Source organism: Lygodium microphyllum, chromosome 16, assembly GCF_053477565.2.
Source record: "Lygodium microphyllum isolate KBCC chromosome 16, Lygodium_microphyllum_v1.1.10, whole genome shotgun sequence".
In the NCBI taxonomy this organism is placed as follows: domain Eukaryota; kingdom Viridiplantae; phylum Streptophyta; class Polypodiopsida; order Schizaeales; family Lygodiaceae; genus Lygodium; species Lygodium microphyllum.
Genome location: NC_141150.1, coordinates 143,634,282 through 143,650,885, shown reverse-complemented (window position 1 = coordinate 143,650,885; position 16,604 = coordinate 143,634,282). Strand labels below are relative to the sequence as shown.

Genomic DNA, 16,604 nt, shown 5'->3' with positions numbered 1-16,604 from the left:
GTAGTGCAATGCAGTTGAGACTCTTGTAGAGGGTGAGATACCCAATTGATAGATTCATATACAGTGGATATTTTGCAAGCCCCCGTGCATACATGACTAAGGTCATGGAGTACAAAGAACCTGCTACTTTTGGTGAAGTTGTATTTGATAAGAACTGGTGCAAAGCAATGGATGAGGAAATGATTGCATTGGTTGAAAATCAGACTTGAGAATTGGTTGCATTGCTTGAAGGCAAAAAGACTATTGGTTGTAAATGAGTGTATAAAGTTAAATGCAAGTTTGATGGCAGCATTGAAAGAAACAAGGCTAGGTTGGTGGCAAAAAGGTATGCTGAGTAGTATGGTTTAGACTATGAAGAAACTTTCTGCCTTGTTGCCAAGATGGCAACTATCAGAATTGTGATTGCTTTGGCTGTAGCAAAGAGCTGGAAATTATAACAAATGGATGTGAAGAACGCATTCTTGAATGGTGACCTTAGAGAAGAGGTATTGATGGATCAGCCTGAAGGGTATGTACACCCGTAGTATCCAAACTATTCTTGAATGGTGACCCAGAAGAAGAGGTATTGATGGATTAGCCTGAAGGGTATATACACCCGTAGTATCCAAACTATGTTTGCAAGCTGAAAAAGGCTCTCTTGTCTTTCAAGGAGGAGGGCGAAGGCTAATCCCCAAGCAAACCAAGGGGCAAATTGATTTGGAGGCTTGTTGGCTAGTTTTGACAGCAAGAGGCAGTTGGATTAGCGGAGGAGACTGGAGGATCTTAGTTATATTCCTTCCATTTGCATTATAAGGTAAAGAAATATCGCAAGGGGCGCCAGTTTTGGGGCCAACAGGGCGTCCAATGTCCAAGATTAAAGTGGTAAAGTGTGCATTTTCAGTTTATGTGAGTTTTATGCTTGCTGTTATTAGTGCTTAATGGGGTTATTTACCACCTTATCTGAGGAGGAAGGCCGGTTTTAGCTTGTGACCACAGCATAGTTGCTTGGAGTTTCAGAAAGGGTGAAACAGAAACACGTTTTGGAGTGTTGAAATCGAGTTTCGGTCTGAGACCGAAATAATGAAATGGAGAAATGGATTTACGTCTATTTTTAGGAATATTTTGATATTAGACATATATAAATGGGTAGTACCATTTATAAGTTGAACATCTACACCAAACCACTAAAATTCCTCAACAATATAGAGTATACATTTGATTTTAGAAGAGATTTGACAAGTACATGTGATTCTACCAAAGATTTAAGGTAATAAGACTTCAAAAACATAATCCATGAGTTTAAAAAACTTTCAAGATTAAGATTTAGAAATTGGAACCTAATATAAAAGACTGTAGTATGCTATGGCCCACGAATGTTAATGACATATGTCAAGATTGAAGACTCGACAAGTGAACAACTATCTCATATAGACTCAAAAAATAGAGTACTTAGTAAATAGCTTGTGAAAATTAAATACAACTATGTTATTGTAGCAGTGCACTTTGTCACGGAGTATCATCCTTATTTGCCATATTGACCACAAGGCATTACTGCCTCCAATGCTCTAAACTAGCAAACACATCATCAGGCACATGAAGGCAATTATCAATATCCTTACCATTAACACGAGCAAGATGATCTTTCACTCGTGTAACACTCCTTGTGCGTATGACATGGTAGTAGTTGCGATTCCCACTGCTTTGAGCCATCGCTAGCTTCATAGTTGCGAATGATGTGTGTGTGGCTCCAAAATGTATCCTTCACAATGGCTGTTGAAACCAACAGTTGAGCTAGAGAAAACCAACTTGAATCAGTGTGGACAATGAAGGACGAAGAGAGGAGAGGGATTGCTCCTTGGAAACACTAAAAAAGCTCTGAATATGAGGAAAAATTGCTACAAATAGTATGGACAGGAAAGAAAAAGGATTGGGCAATTGAGGGATAAGGATTGTAGGATTTCAAGGTTGTAGAGAGCAGTAGACGTAAAAGGGGCAAAGCAAATAGAAGGTAGGGAGAGTGACCAAGTGAGAAAGAGGATGGAGAGCTAACAAAGCAGGGAGAAATATGCACGTAGCAAGACAAAATAAACAGTGTATCATGAAATTGGGTTAAGTTACCTTGCTTGTCGTGAAACAGTTGTCCTGAGCCAAAATGCTTCTGTTTCAAAGAGCTTGAAATGTTGTTTCGGGCAACTATGGACCACATGCGATGTCAGACTCTCAGACTGGTCTAGTGATTGCTCAAGGCGAGGAAGAGCTTAATGGCCTTTATATGATGACTTTATGTCTTTCCCAAAAACTGATTGTCGAAAGCTCGGAGTTCCACTATTTTTGGGCTTTAGTCACCACATGGGAATCTACAAACGATGAGCGGCTGTGGCATTTCCACTTTGGACAACTTGGATACGGCTCTCTCTATGAGCTGCTATATCGTTATATAGTTGAAGGTCTCCCATGCTTAAAACTATCCAAGGATGTGTATTGAGCTTGATTCATATTGATCTTTGTGGGTCAACATCTACTATTGTCATTAACAACATGTACTTTTTAATCTTGGATGACTATTCAAGATATATGTGGGTGTATTTCTTAAAGCATAAATTTGATGCCTTTACATAGTTCCCCACTTGGGTGTGTCTCGTACAAAATTAGATGGGCTGTCTGTAAAAAATTACACAGCGCAGCGAACAGAATTTGAGAAAGAGATGGAGAGTACACAACAGATAAGAGGAGAATAATAAAATTCTTTAACTCCAAACAATTGATACAAAGATGGCTCTGTCCACCCTTGCGCTTCCACTGTGAAGCTTAGATGGTGATCTAGATAGAAGATAGGTGAAGAGCTTAAAGCTAGCTGGAACAACCCTGACTGGTGAAAGATAGATAATAGATAGCTGTGAAGGGATTTAGCTTTTATAGCTTGTGAAGGGGGTCATGATGGATGACCTTCCATATGCACCTGTGTGTGTTGACCTTCCATGTGCCCATGTGTCTATTGACCTTCCATATGCACATGTGTTTGGTGATCTTCCATGTGCTCATGTGTCTGTTGATCTTCCATGTGTACCTCCACTAGTTGGCTTTACCATTGGCTAGGACCCTTGATAACTCTCTTACTCCGCAACTCGATGCAATGTGCCTCGAGTTGCTATCGGCTTAACTGCTCTGTCTAACCCAAAGATTAGACTCACAACGGTCATTTTTTTGCCATCGGGTCACATAGACCTCATCTGACATACAAGTCAGGACTCAACCAATGTCTGAGCTTACGTATGGCTTCTCCTCATAATGGGGGCCTTACAACTTTGAGCACCATGGATCATTGGTGGCACCTTATGAGGGTGGGGCATTGAGCATATCTAACACTGTCGTACAAGAACCATGAGAAGTGATGCCCATGCCCTCAGACTCTCGCTAGCTCTATTAACTCCCCCTCTTAGAATGTAGAATGGAGTCAGAGGGCGTAAGATGTGGACTTTGATGAACATGGTATGCTCTATGTTGTTTGTAGCAAAGCTTCCCAAGCGCCTTTTTCATCCTTGTACTAAGCACATTGAAGTGCATTATCATTATGTTAGAGAGAGGCTCCATGTAGGGGAAATTGACTTGGTTTATGTCTCTACACATGACAACTTGGCAAATGTGTTTACAAAAGCTCTCTCTAAAGAGAAGTTTGAAGCCTTTCTCAAGGCTCTAGGCTTAATAGTATTTGGGGCGTGATTTATCTATTCCTTGTATACATTCAGATCATTCAGTCGAGGGGGATTTGTTGCACTTATTGTGTTCCCATTTAGTTTTGGTATGAATACTTCCTTATCCATGAGCACTTTTTACCTTCTAGCTTGAGAAGGGATTTTTTTGCTTGTGTGAATACTCATTAGTGAGTGTAGGATTTAGTACCTTAGGGATTGTACTTTCATTATCATTCTCACATAGTGGATGTGACCTTTCAACACTCCTCTCTTGCTATTCACTTGTTTACTGTGAGTGTGTGCATGTTGTTGAATCCTAACCTAACACCAGGGATGTGCATAGTCTAATGAAACTTTGGTAATAATTGAGTTTTGGGCCTATAATAAAACTAATTAGTTTATAATACATTTTTTAAACTAAGCACCCCCTCTCAGGTTCAAATTGAAAGCAGGAACAAGATAGCCCAATCCCATAAGTACCCCAAGGTGTCTCACCTCAAAGTAGCCAGGGTATTGGGCAAAGGGTGCTCGTCAGTTGCCGAGTGACTTACAAAGACTACAAAGGTGATAGTTATTTTACCAAGGGAGCCCAAAGGGTCACCCCAGAGAGGCCAAGGCATAAGACAAAGGGTGCTCAGTGGTTGTCGAATGTTGTACCATGACTTGCAAAGGCGGATGCAACTATATCAAACCTTTTCCCTTTTGTTTGTTTGTTTTTAAAAAAAGGTTTGCACCCTATCAAGTAACATTGTCCTTGGGGAAAATGAGAAGAGATGGTTAGGGACCCAAAATATCACAAAACATACAAGCTATTCTAACCACTTGTGGATGTCAGTGAAGAAGGAAAATATGGGGACTATATAGAGAAGCTCATAAGAGAGATTGCCTAGGATGATTGCCATGTGAGCTGCCATGAATATGGTGGATCCAAAGTTGATCATTCTTTGAATGAAAATGAATAAATGTGCATATAAGCATGCTTATAGGAATAGAATGCCCCAATACGTGGGGAAGTACAAAGGGCAATGCAAGATGTCATGTCATGCAATATTCTATGCAATGATGCCACTTGGACAATGCCCTTGTAGGAGAATTGTTCACTTGCCCCATTCCCCCCCCCCCAAACCCAACCCAACCATTGGATGGTGGAAGGAGAATTAAGCATCCTCTCTCTTCGCAAGATGTTGATGAGGGAAAGCACCAGCAAAAGAAGAAGAATTATGTGTGCAGTTGAAAACTTGTGAAACGAATGGCTTCCAAGGTCGTCTCAAGAAAGGCAAGAACTCAATCTCTAGAGGGGAAGATTCCATGCTAGTTCAAAGTGAAAACCCCATAAAGAAAGGGCAACCAAGAAGAGTGGAACGATCCAATCTTCACATTGATTAACAGAAAGTCATGTAATAGTTCGAGTCAACTTGCAAAAAACAAGTTAAGAGCAAAAATATCACATAAGGCCATAAAACACACATAACTCAACTTCAATGAAAAGTGCTTGTCCAATCTTCACATTGATTAACCAGTAAGTCATGTAATAGTTTGTGTCAACCTGTGAAAAACAAGTTAGGAGCAAAAATATCACACAAGGCCGTAAAACACACAAAACTCAACTTCAATAAAAAGTGCTTGTGAGTTGAATGTGTTGGGTTTTGAGATGGACCCACTTCCAAAAAGTAGTCATGGTAAAGATATAGGAAAGTAGGGGGAGGTGTGCCCAACAGAAGAGAGAGGCTAGGCTAGAGCGCTGCAACAATCAACAAATATGTAGGTGGGAGGTTTGCTAGGTCTATGGTTGTTGTCTTCGACATTTGAATCGGTAGAAGGCTCCACAATCCATTGGATCGGAGGATCTTTAGGGAAAGTGGATTCAAGTGCTTCAAATTGGACACTTGATGTAGAGGGCAACTTAGAAAGAGAGGACTCATTGAGTCTATCTTCAAGCAAGACCAAGAGTGCATGAGGACCATTGTCCATAGTAGTTGGGGTTCTTGCCCTTGAATAAGCTCCCATAGCGGAAATCCAAGACATGCCAAATCAAATTTGACCAAGTGGTAAAGTTAGACCCGTTGAAACAAGTCTTATCCATTAATGCATGCTTAGTTGATACAGATGGATGGATGACTTGAGGAGGAGGATAGGTGGGTGGCATAGGAAAAAAAGATGGATAATAGGCGCTACATGAGGCATCGAAGTGCCTAGCATGGTGACTCTAGATGTGTGCCCTGAAGGAGATGATAGACTTGTGGAGGGTCCACATGCCGAAAAGGTATATGAAGGCCTTCTGGGTATTATTGCCATGTTGGCAAATTGTGTGGCCACTTGGAGCTGGATAATAGGGTGGGGCTTGAGACACATGGGTGGGATACCCGTGTGTACAGGTCCTCATTTATGGTTGGGTTGGGGAGGTAAACCCCCTCCATTGGTGCACCTCCACCACATGGATTTGGAAAAGTAGGTATAGCAGAAGTTAGTAAGGTTGGCATAGCTACATGCTAAGACTCGTGGGTTTTCATAAGAAAAGTAGTGCTTATTTTGATGGACCTTTTGAAGGAGAGGGAAAGGTATGAATTATAGCAGATTTGAGAGAGAGAGAGAGAGAGAGAGAGAGAGAGAGATGACATGGACCTTACGAAAAAAAAAGAGATGACATGGACCTTAGATTTGTTCATTCATAATGTATATGAATGTGATCCAGTTGTTTAATTTAAGTGATAGAGTAAATCTAGAAGATCCTCAATTTCTTTAAATTTCTTACATAAAGGTTTCTCTCTACCTGTGATCTAAAGCGATAGGATGTGCCTATGTTTGAAGATCCCTTGAGTATGGTGTGTGGTTGAACAGTTGAACACATGCACCAAAATCCCCTATAAAGAGAATCAGTGGTTTATTGCATTCTTCATCCCTCATTCATTACATTCAGTCCTTAGTTATCAGGTCTGTACCCTTGCACTGGTTTCCAAACCCTATCTGGAGCTGTAGCTGCCCCATCTCAGCTTGCTGCTAATTTGTAGGCATCACCAGTGGAGGATCTGTCTCAACCTGTTTTTTTGATTAGAGGTTGCGTGTGCTATTTGCAATTCCCAAACATACATTGGCTGTAGATTTAGGCTGCCCAGCTGTTGTACAATCTCTTGCCACTCGTGGAGTGCTGACATCTTCTACACTGCCATATCTACATTTTACAGCTGCTGGACTTGTGCTTTCTGCTGCTGCATTTCGGGATCCATCTCAAGTTATGACACACTTGATGTGACTCATAAACACTTTTCCCTAGTCTTAGAGGCAGGGATGAAGGGGATGCAATGGCAGCGGAGAAGGAGAAGAGGAAGATGCGGGAGAGAAGAGCACACACAATGTAGGTGCTGTCCAACTGAACTGACAGCCTTATTGCACTATCATATTATATATGAATAAAGAATGGGCGGTCACAGTATACACGGGTAGGCCCAGAGGCCTTTTACCCCAACAATCTCCCACTAAAAGGCCAATGTGGCTAGGGAGTGAAAACAAAGAAAAGAAAAGAAAAAAAGACAAGGTGAGGAATCATAACATCTCACCCAACGTCCAATCAGAAAGCGAGCTGTGCAAGAAGTGTCGAGAACCTCTGCAGAAGAAGAGTCAAGCGTCCCCGAGTCCATGACATCCAAGAGATAAGCGATCCCGCAGCTCCATACAATAGAGCAATCCAAGAATGCTTCTCATGAAGCAAGCACAACTCATCAGTGCACGGCTGTAAAGCATCAGAGTCACGCATAGCATCAGCATGGCGCATATAAGACAACGGAGAGCAATCAAACTCTCCAGAGTCAATTATTGAAAGAGGGCCAACATCCCGGACACTCGTCCAACGGGGTCTCAAGACTACATGTGGCCTCAGCGAAGCGGAAGACGGACATATGGCTGGCTGTCTAGCCTGCAAAACTACAAGAAAACGGCTCTCGTGAGCCTGCAAGGGGTCTAGCAACTGACCACCAACATCCTGACCCTGACTACTATGCATAGCTACGTCATCTGGGCCAATAAGTGCCTCATTTTCAGCATAACCAGCTTGCTGTAATGGCATTGTAGTTGCTGTAAAATCAGCCATAAAGCGTTTTGAACGCTCATCAAGAGGGCTAAGAGGTGTCTACATCTCATAGAAGACAGCATGATGGCTGCGTATGACCTGTTGGGCATCCAAATCCCATAATCTGTAGGCCTTAAAGTCACCATCTCCATAACCAAGGAGGATACATCTACGTGACATAGGCTCATGTGGCATACGTACAGATGCTTGGCAGCCAAACATCCTCAAGTAATCATAGGAGGGTTGTATGTTGCTCCACCCCTCATGGGGTGTAATACCATCCAAGGTCAAGCATGACGTCCTGTTAACCAAATAGACTGCTGTCATAAGGGCCTTAGTCCAAAAGCCATAAGACAACCCAACTGTGGTAAGCATAGAAGCAACCTTTTCCTGTAAGGTCAGACACATGCCATGAGCAATCCCATAATATCGTGGGCACAAGAAATCAATGCCATACTGCTGATAAGAGGTCCGAAAGCTGGGAGAGAGAGCATGACTCTCATAATCCATCTGCAAGCACCTAGGCCTGCTACCAGCAGAATCCTGTCAAGCATAATTGCAGCATCCTCAATCTGCACCAAGGGAAAAGCCCAAACACGATGGATAGCATGATCAACAAAGGTCACAAAGTATGATGCTCCACCAAGTGACTAGGAAGGCATAGGTCCATCTACTGCACAATCGACAAGATCTAGAGGAGCATGCCTCATACGATCGCCATAAGCCAAGGGGGCTCTGCAAGGACCAAGAGTACAATCAAGGCAAGCATCAAGATCTGTAAGTGACATAGGAGGCAGCAATGAGTCTGAACGAGACAAGATCTCCATCTCTCTGTGGTGCATATGGCCTAGGCGATAATGCCATAACAATGCATGTAGTATTCGGATAACTGCAACCATAGAATCTCCCACATGAGAGACATGCACTGGGTAATGAGAACGAACTCGAGAACCTCTCGCCAAAACCAAGCAACCATGACAGATCTTCCATGACCTATTCTGAAGAGAAACAGAGCAGAGGAACAGGAAAGCCATAACTGTAAATCCCAAGCACTATCCAAGTCCACTGATCAATAAGTATCCCACATATCAAATGCAAATGAGCAATCACAACTCAATAGGCAACTGCCAAAACAAGGGAGCAGTTCACTGCTCAATACCTGTAAGTGCATCCAAATAATAGCCAAGATCCATAATCGGAGCATCAAATCCCATATAGCATCCAAGGTCGTAACGGAAAAAGCCAAGTCAATGTCCAACTGCTCAAGGGAATACTCAAATGAATGTCGAGACGAGCTCAAACAACTGCCATCCACAGCCAAAGCATAAAGCATTCACCAAGACATCATAACCCGTACTGGGTAGCCTAGGCATAAACCATGTCATAGATGAAATGCCAGTTGCAAAGAAGTGACAGTCAAACCCAAATCGAGCTCTAATCTCAGCTCAAAAGCATTCTGGAGCATAAACAAGACATGTGGCATAGTCCAAATACATCATGACATCATTCCGAGTAGCCGGGAGCACCCAGTGACCAATAGGCATAACCCAACTGTAGCATAAATAGCTTCAGCCCTGAAGTTTCCAGCAGCATATAACCTCTGTAAACTGAGCAAATCAGTGCTCAATCCAAGCTCAAATCCATAGGCAAACCACAGGCATACATTTTCGTATGTATAGACACCAACCGGGCATAATCGGACATCAAATGCCAAGACTTGTAAGCATAAAATTGAAGTAACAGGTGGTTGCCCTGTTTTGGACAGACAAAATAGTCAATGGCTGAGCTAAATCAGCTTCGGATGCGTCTCACATAAGAGGCATAACATCCACAAGTGATCCGGTATCATTAGACATCAGTAGAAGCATCACATAAGCCATAGGCATACAAATACATGCTGTCTCAGACCTGAAAACTGTTGCAGAATATTCTGTCATCGGAATTTGGCAAATCCGACATCACCATCGCATCCGGAGCGTGCTAAAACCCCAACTTAGACTCTTACCTTGCTTGAATCGGGTTCCGAATGCCCGAGATACGACAAAAAGAGTGAATTTTGGGCCAGATTCTGAAATAGGCGCAAAAAAAAAAACGTGAGCTGGCTGGGGGGGTTTGCTGTCCCACGTGTTAACAATGGGGCCCAAAGGAGGTACAAATGGGGGCCAAAGAAGGCCTACACCAAGCCTCAACAAGCCTTGATAGGCTGGAAGCAAGATCTAGGTGAAGGAAGCTCCAAGAGGTGTGAGCTATGGCTGCCCACAACATGTGAAAACCCTGTTGAGCTGAAAACTGAATGAGAATGAAGATCTCATACCTCGTGTGGAAGGCCGGGATGAGCTCTTGAAGACCCGCTCTGATACCAGTTGAAGGGGATGCAATAGCAGTGGAGAAGGAGAAGAGGAAGATGCGGGAGAGAAGAGCACACACAATGTAGGTGCTGTCCAATTGAACTGACAGCCTTATTGCACTATCATATTATATATGAATAAAAAATGGGCGGTCACAGTATACACGGGTAGGCCTAGAGGCTTTTTACCCCAACAAGGCAATACAAGGTCTTATTCTCATTTATTCATTTTCATTCGACATTCTATAGGAAGTATTCTATGGCTTGTGATAGACTCTGCATTTTGTGTGTGTTTGTCATACAATTTTTAACCGTGGTTTACATGGTACCAAAGTAGAGGTGATTGAAGAGCTACAGATTCTCATTCTTCATGAAGAACAAATTTGGGCATTTGAGAGCATGCAAGGACATCTTTTGGGATGTCTTCCACATCTTCACTTGAAGCAATTTCCCTTAGACTCTATGCCTTCGACTTCAAGGGACTCGTATTCTCTATCCACCCCTAGGATGAAAAGGGTAGAGCTTCTTCCAAAGGAAAGTCTTTCTACCTAGTAGGATGTATCTTCTCACCAAAGAGGGATGCATATGTTGCCGCGAGGCAAAGATTAGAGAGAGCTCAACATAAAGTGAGCATCCATGCTCGTGATCCACATCCCATGTGACATCACCTTTAGTATGTCATTCCACCAACTGAGTCTACGAGTTAGAGAAGCATGCGTGCTAGTTGGAGATCTATATTGGTGCTAAACCAAAAACCTCACTGAAAAGAAGACACACTGATTTAGAAAATATGAGCTATCCAATATCAACCCTTTCACCAAATACAGTGCGAGATACATATGATCAAATTTTGCAAATCCTTTCATTTTTCCTTCTTAAATGCAGGCAATGTGCGTAAATAATCAAGAAGACCCAAACCCATACAAGTATATGAATGCAAGAAGATGGTTATAGAAGCAGAAGTTAATGTAATACCTCTATGTCCCATGCTCATTCCAACGATTTTGCTTTCCATGTTTCATTCTTCCTTCATCAAAATTAACATTAATAATTTCAATTTCTACCCATCTCACCAATTTCACAAATTTCAATTTCTACCCATCTCACCAATTTCTACCCATCTTGCTCACTCGTTCCACAATTCACCACATTGGGGGCACTACATCATTAGTTACATATCCTAAAGGTCTAAATCTTACTTCTTAGTTGGGGGGTGGCAATGCAACAGTTGTGGGAGTTCTGCTTCTAAACCAAGCATTGATGGGGCTCTACATGCAAGGGTATCCAATTTGTGCATATCAAGCTCCTCCCATCTCTCCAATCTCTTATGGAGCTACACAATTTGTCAATATGCCAATGCCTAGTGGACCGTCCTACACCTTTACGACACATGTATCACACATTGGTTAGTTACCTTCTTTGGGGCAAACACCTAGAGTCATCATGTCTTGCACTTTGGTACCGCATGTAGCACGTGGTCATCCACATTTTATGAATTTTATGTGGCAAATCGGCTCATAGGCAGAGTTGCTCACTTTTACAAATTTGAATGTCTACTTTTGCATTTCATAAGGTTGTTTGATCAGGTTCGCAAGGTGGGGAGGACAACAATAAGACCCAATCAATAAGTGAGGAGCAAAGTAATCCCCTCCACACACACATACATGCACGCATGCTCAAACATAGAACCCCCCTTCCCCACCACAAAAAAAAGGGAACACACACACACACAGACCCACCCACCCACCCACCCACCCCAGTATTGCTAGAATTCCAAAAATCTAAGTACTCTAATGATGAATGTTATTCAACAGGCCAAGGATAGTCCATTTTCATCCAAATCTTGACTCTCTACTCCACTTGGGAACATGAGCACATCAAAGAGGGCATGTGGTGTATGTGCCATGTTTGCAAGGTGCTAGCACAAATAAGTGGACATACGCTAGTCATATGAGTAGTGGACCATCCCCTCAATGAGCTTGCATCACAACACCCAAGGGGTTGTCTAATTGGTTTGCATCCCCTCCCAAGGTGCTTGTATTGACAAGTGGAGACCTATTGGTTATATGGCTACTCGAGCACCCCCTCAATGAGTTTGCATCACAACACCCAAGGGATTGTCTGATGGGTCTTTCACCCCTCCCATGGACTTTGTTCTTTAGGTCCTTGTCTCTCTCAAGGATAGACAAGACATTGTTAGTAGATATGTCAATTCATGGCTGAGTTTGTGCATGTGATTCAGGAGGTTGGGAAGCTTGATATTTTAGGCATTTTATTTAGCCTTTCTTCATGTATTTTATGGCCTTTTACACCAGGCCAACCAGCCCACATTTATGGCTGATATTTGGCCTATTTATTGTCAGTCTCTCCTCCTCATTCATCATTTGACAGGTTTTTGTGGAGAGAGGAGCTGGTGCCAGTGCCTTCACAGCTAGTGACTCACATTGGTTCCGTGTTGTCTCATGTCTTGGTATATGAATTCCATTTCCTGAGCATTTTGAGTTCTCTTCTTTTGCAACTTTCTTTTGTTCTTTCTTTCCTCTCTTTTGTCTTGTGTTCAGCAGTTTATTTCAGCATACAGATATGCTTCCATTGCTGCATCCACTTTTGACATGGTATTAGATTGCAAGATCTAGGTTCTTGTTGCTGTCTTTTTTGCTGATTACAAGGCTCATTTTGCTGATTACAAGGCTCATTTATCTCTTCTGAGAAGGTGACATGCTACTACTTGATTCCAGCTTGTCTGTTAACCATTGTAGCCTGTGTTTTGTGCCTAACGGCGTGTGTTTTCAGACTGCGATAGCTGTCAGCCTTGTCATCATCAGTGTGCGGCATTAGATGCTCCAACAGCCTTTTTGCTGTTTTTGGCAGTTTTTGACCGAGTTTTCATCATTTTGCAACAATTGCCCTTCTTTTTTGATCCGATTTTTGGTTCCATTGCATGTGAACTCTCATTTTGTGGAGTCTTTTTGTTGGTTTGGCTGTATTCTCTCTCTATATATCTTCTATTTTCTATCTCCTCTTTCCATCCTCCTCAAATGGCTCCTCCATGCACTTATACTAATGATAAGCTACATGGACTTGACTACCTAACATGGAGTGTTGTCGTGAAAGCTTGGTTTTTGTAGAAGCGGATATGGTCGTCCTTTTCCACTTCAAAAAGGTTTTGGTGAGGACAATCATGAGGAAGCTGTGCTTACATGGGATACGGATGATGCTCGTGCAAGCCTCATCTATACAGATATATTGGTGCACAATTTGTAGAGAGGGATGTCCTTGACACATCGGTTGAAGCTTGGTAGGTTCAAATCCTAGAGTTGAGATTGACATCTAGGTTTGTGATGAGTTGGTTTTTTGAGAGAGAGCAAGATTGGCCCCTAGTTTGAGCCCACATGAGGGGACACTTTGGCGGTTTGGCCAAAGGCAGGGAATCCATGGTTCCATATGTTCAAGGGCATTGTTGATAGGATGGTCTTGTGTGCTATTGCGGCACATTGCTGACAGACATTGAGAGTTGCCATGATTTTTCTCTATTTCAAGAGCTCATATGATTGACATCGACATTAGATTTTCTTGGAGGCATCTTGGTGGTGGGGTGGCCATGCACTACTTGGCTATCCATGGTTCCTTTTGGCCTTTCGTGGGTTCTCATAATTGTCACATTGTATTGTAATTTGTATCAGATCACCCATGCTCTGAGAGAGGGTGTTAGCAGATATGTCAATTCATGGTTGAGTTTGTGCATGTGATTCAAGAGGCTGGGCACCTTGATATTTTAGGCATTTTATTTAACCTTTTCTTGTGTGTTTTATGGCATTTTATGCTAGTTGGCCAGCATTTAATACTGGCCGACCAGCTCACATTTATGGCTGATATTTGGCCTATTTCTTGTCAGTTTCTCCTCCTCATTCATCATCTGATAGGTTCTTATGGAGAGAGGAGCCAGTGCCAGTGCCTTCACAGCCAATGACTAACATTGGTTCTGTACTATCTCATGTCTTGGTATATGGATTCCATTTCTTGAGCATTTTGAGTTCTCTTCTTTTGCAACGTTCTTTTGTTCTCTCTTTCCTTTCTCTTTTGTCTTGTGTTCAGCAGTTTATTTCGGCATATGTATATGCTTCTATTGGTGCATCCACTTCTAATAGATGTGTCCTCGATCTCTCCTTTTGAATTGCCCTCTACATTTATTGTGCAACCAGAAGTGACTTGAGCCCACTTTTCTTAGAGACCCTTTGGTCAAGAGGATTATAGAGCATTGCACCACCCATTTACTCACTATCACCATCCCAATCAGTCCTTTTTGGGCCTGAGAGGGTGTTGAGCCACTAATATTAGGGTTTGCACTAATTCTTAAGTATGCTTATTCTTAGGGTGTGGAGATAGTTAAGCATGCTTTGTGGCCATGTCCTAATACTCTTGTCATTTTTTCTTTCTTAGTGATTTTGCTCTTTTGTCTTGTGCTTGTGCGCTTCTAATTGATTGGCTGGTACACTTTGTAGATGTGTTGTTTTTGATGTGGGTAATTTGGTGCTAGATGATTCTAACCTACTCCCCTTCAATCAATCCTCCTCCTTTCTTTAAGTACAAGTTTGGGCTTTTGTATTATTGCAGTTAGTCAGTTGGATAGATATGCTAGTTAAGAAAATAGTTGTTTGTAGACTTTCCCTACACGTTGGTTGTATACTTATCAGTACTCTGTTTACTAAGACATGCATTCATGTGCATAAGTCTCAATGAATGAGTGCTGTACCAGTCAGTTTACTGTAGTAACCATGCATTCATGTGTACATGCCGTGAACATTGTTCGGATGCACAATTGAAGCTGCTGTGTGTGTGCATCTTTGTTTGCTATTTGACCACAAGCATATGTGCATTTTTCACACTTGCATCTGTACATGTTAAATGCCCTGTATACAGCACCACTAGCTGCACATGTGCACACACTGTACACTACATCACAGTGCCTGGAAATGTAACTTTCTTTAGTATATGTTTCCTTGTCTTTCATAGGCCCGGTACAAGTCCTTCGGATCCATCAGGTTATACTGTGAGGGACCATGTGTATTGTTGAGCCTTGATAATGAGGAATACTGAATTATTATCTTGCGTATGGGGTACAGCTTACACTTCAGCATAAGACAGCATTTTGACAAGACCATTCAGAGGTTTGAGAGCTCAGAGCTCTCAGGAAGAGGACGACAACTATAGAATGTGTTTCAACATGATAATAGAAGGAAGGTGTGTTCTGTAAACTTCAAAACAGCCAACTGGAAGCCTTCTATAATTTCCACCTTCAGAACTTTAGTATATGGAACCGTCTCAATTTGGTTTTGCCATGCCTCGTCTTAATGTCAAAGCAGCCAAGCATTGGTTATGACTTACCATAAAACCTGCCTCAGATGACATAGAAGATTCTACTGTCTTGACTTTGCAGAGTATGATATATGTAGGTTCTTATCATCGAATGCACAGATCTTGAGATTCTGTAAAGATAATAGTGGTAATTCATGGTGTATGTATGGTATTAAAGGAACTTCATTATGGTCTCATACAGTACTGGCATACTTTGAAAGGTGGGTCTGTTCATGTCTAGCCTTCTAATTCTGTGACACTCAGGCAGTGAAATTTAGTCAATAGTTTTGCATTTGCATTGAATGATGATTGAGAATTCGGAAGGGAACTTGGTTTTGTCTGCATATATAGTATGCCTAAGAGTATTCTCCTTCCAGGTCGGCTCAGAGGTCTCCATGGGGCATCCATAGTATGCAAACCATACTCAATCCTTAATTAATGAAAGTGTGAAGATATTCCTTGATTTATGTAGGGGTGCTAGTGGTTATTGCTACCAGTGTATTTACTTCTAACAAGCTGGTAGTCATTAAGTGAATTGGGATTTAATTGCGAAAAATCTTTGAGCGTGGAGGGTCATTAAACATTGATGAGCCTTTGTTCAAGCATAACTTACAAAAGGATAGAGAAAGAATAATTGTGGTGTAAAAAACTGGTTGAGAACATTAGATCGATTTTTATTGAGAAAGCCATACATCTTTCCTGTCATGAGATCGTAATACCCTTGATATTTGGTTTCAAATCAGTTAGCATCCCTCTCGATGGTGCACCACTCTGAACTTCTGGACTTGGTGTCCAAGATGCAATTGCAAAGAATCTCTCTGAATCTGCACCTTGTGTCTTTTAGTATTTTGCATGTTTGGTGTTCTCTTCCCATGGGCAGGTTGAAGTAGGTACATCTCTAGACTTGCATTGTTCATACTATGATGAAACCCAAGAATGTACTTTTGTATTTTCTTAGTTGCATTGACCTTGGAATGTTAATCAACTGTCCATTTAGGGCTAGTAGTGTCATTCGCTTCGTGGTGTTGGTGAGTTTTAGTATAGCGACTATTGGATTTTAATGTTATATGCCATTTAACCAGTTGTGCATTTTATGGAGTGTTAGGAAAGGAAATCTTACACACAAAATGATAGTTTGTATTAATAAGGAAAACCTTCGGTTATAAGA

The 16,604-nt window shown here is 41.9% G+C and overlaps 1 protein-coding gene across 5 annotated transcripts in view; it reads left to right on the top strand.

The window, feature by feature from the left end:
- The window catches only part of NUDX23 (nudix hydrolase homolog 23), a 39,124-nt gene extending 23,403 nt beyond the window's left edge, over positions 1 to 15,721 (top strand). Inside the window, exon 6 of one of the 5 annotated variants that reach the window (XM_087696505.1) lies at positions 15,095 to 15,721. In XM_087696505.1, the coding sequence (XP_087552631.1) occupies positions 15,095 to 15,178 (84 nt within the window). In that variant the 3' untranslated portion in view covers positions 15,179 to 15,721. The remainder of the gene's footprint in view (positions 1 to 15,094) is intronic. The other 4 variants (XM_087696504.1, XM_087696501.1, XM_087696502.1 and 1 more) reach the window with 4 other exon arrangements.
- Positions 15,722 to 16,604: the final 883 nt, after the last annotated feature.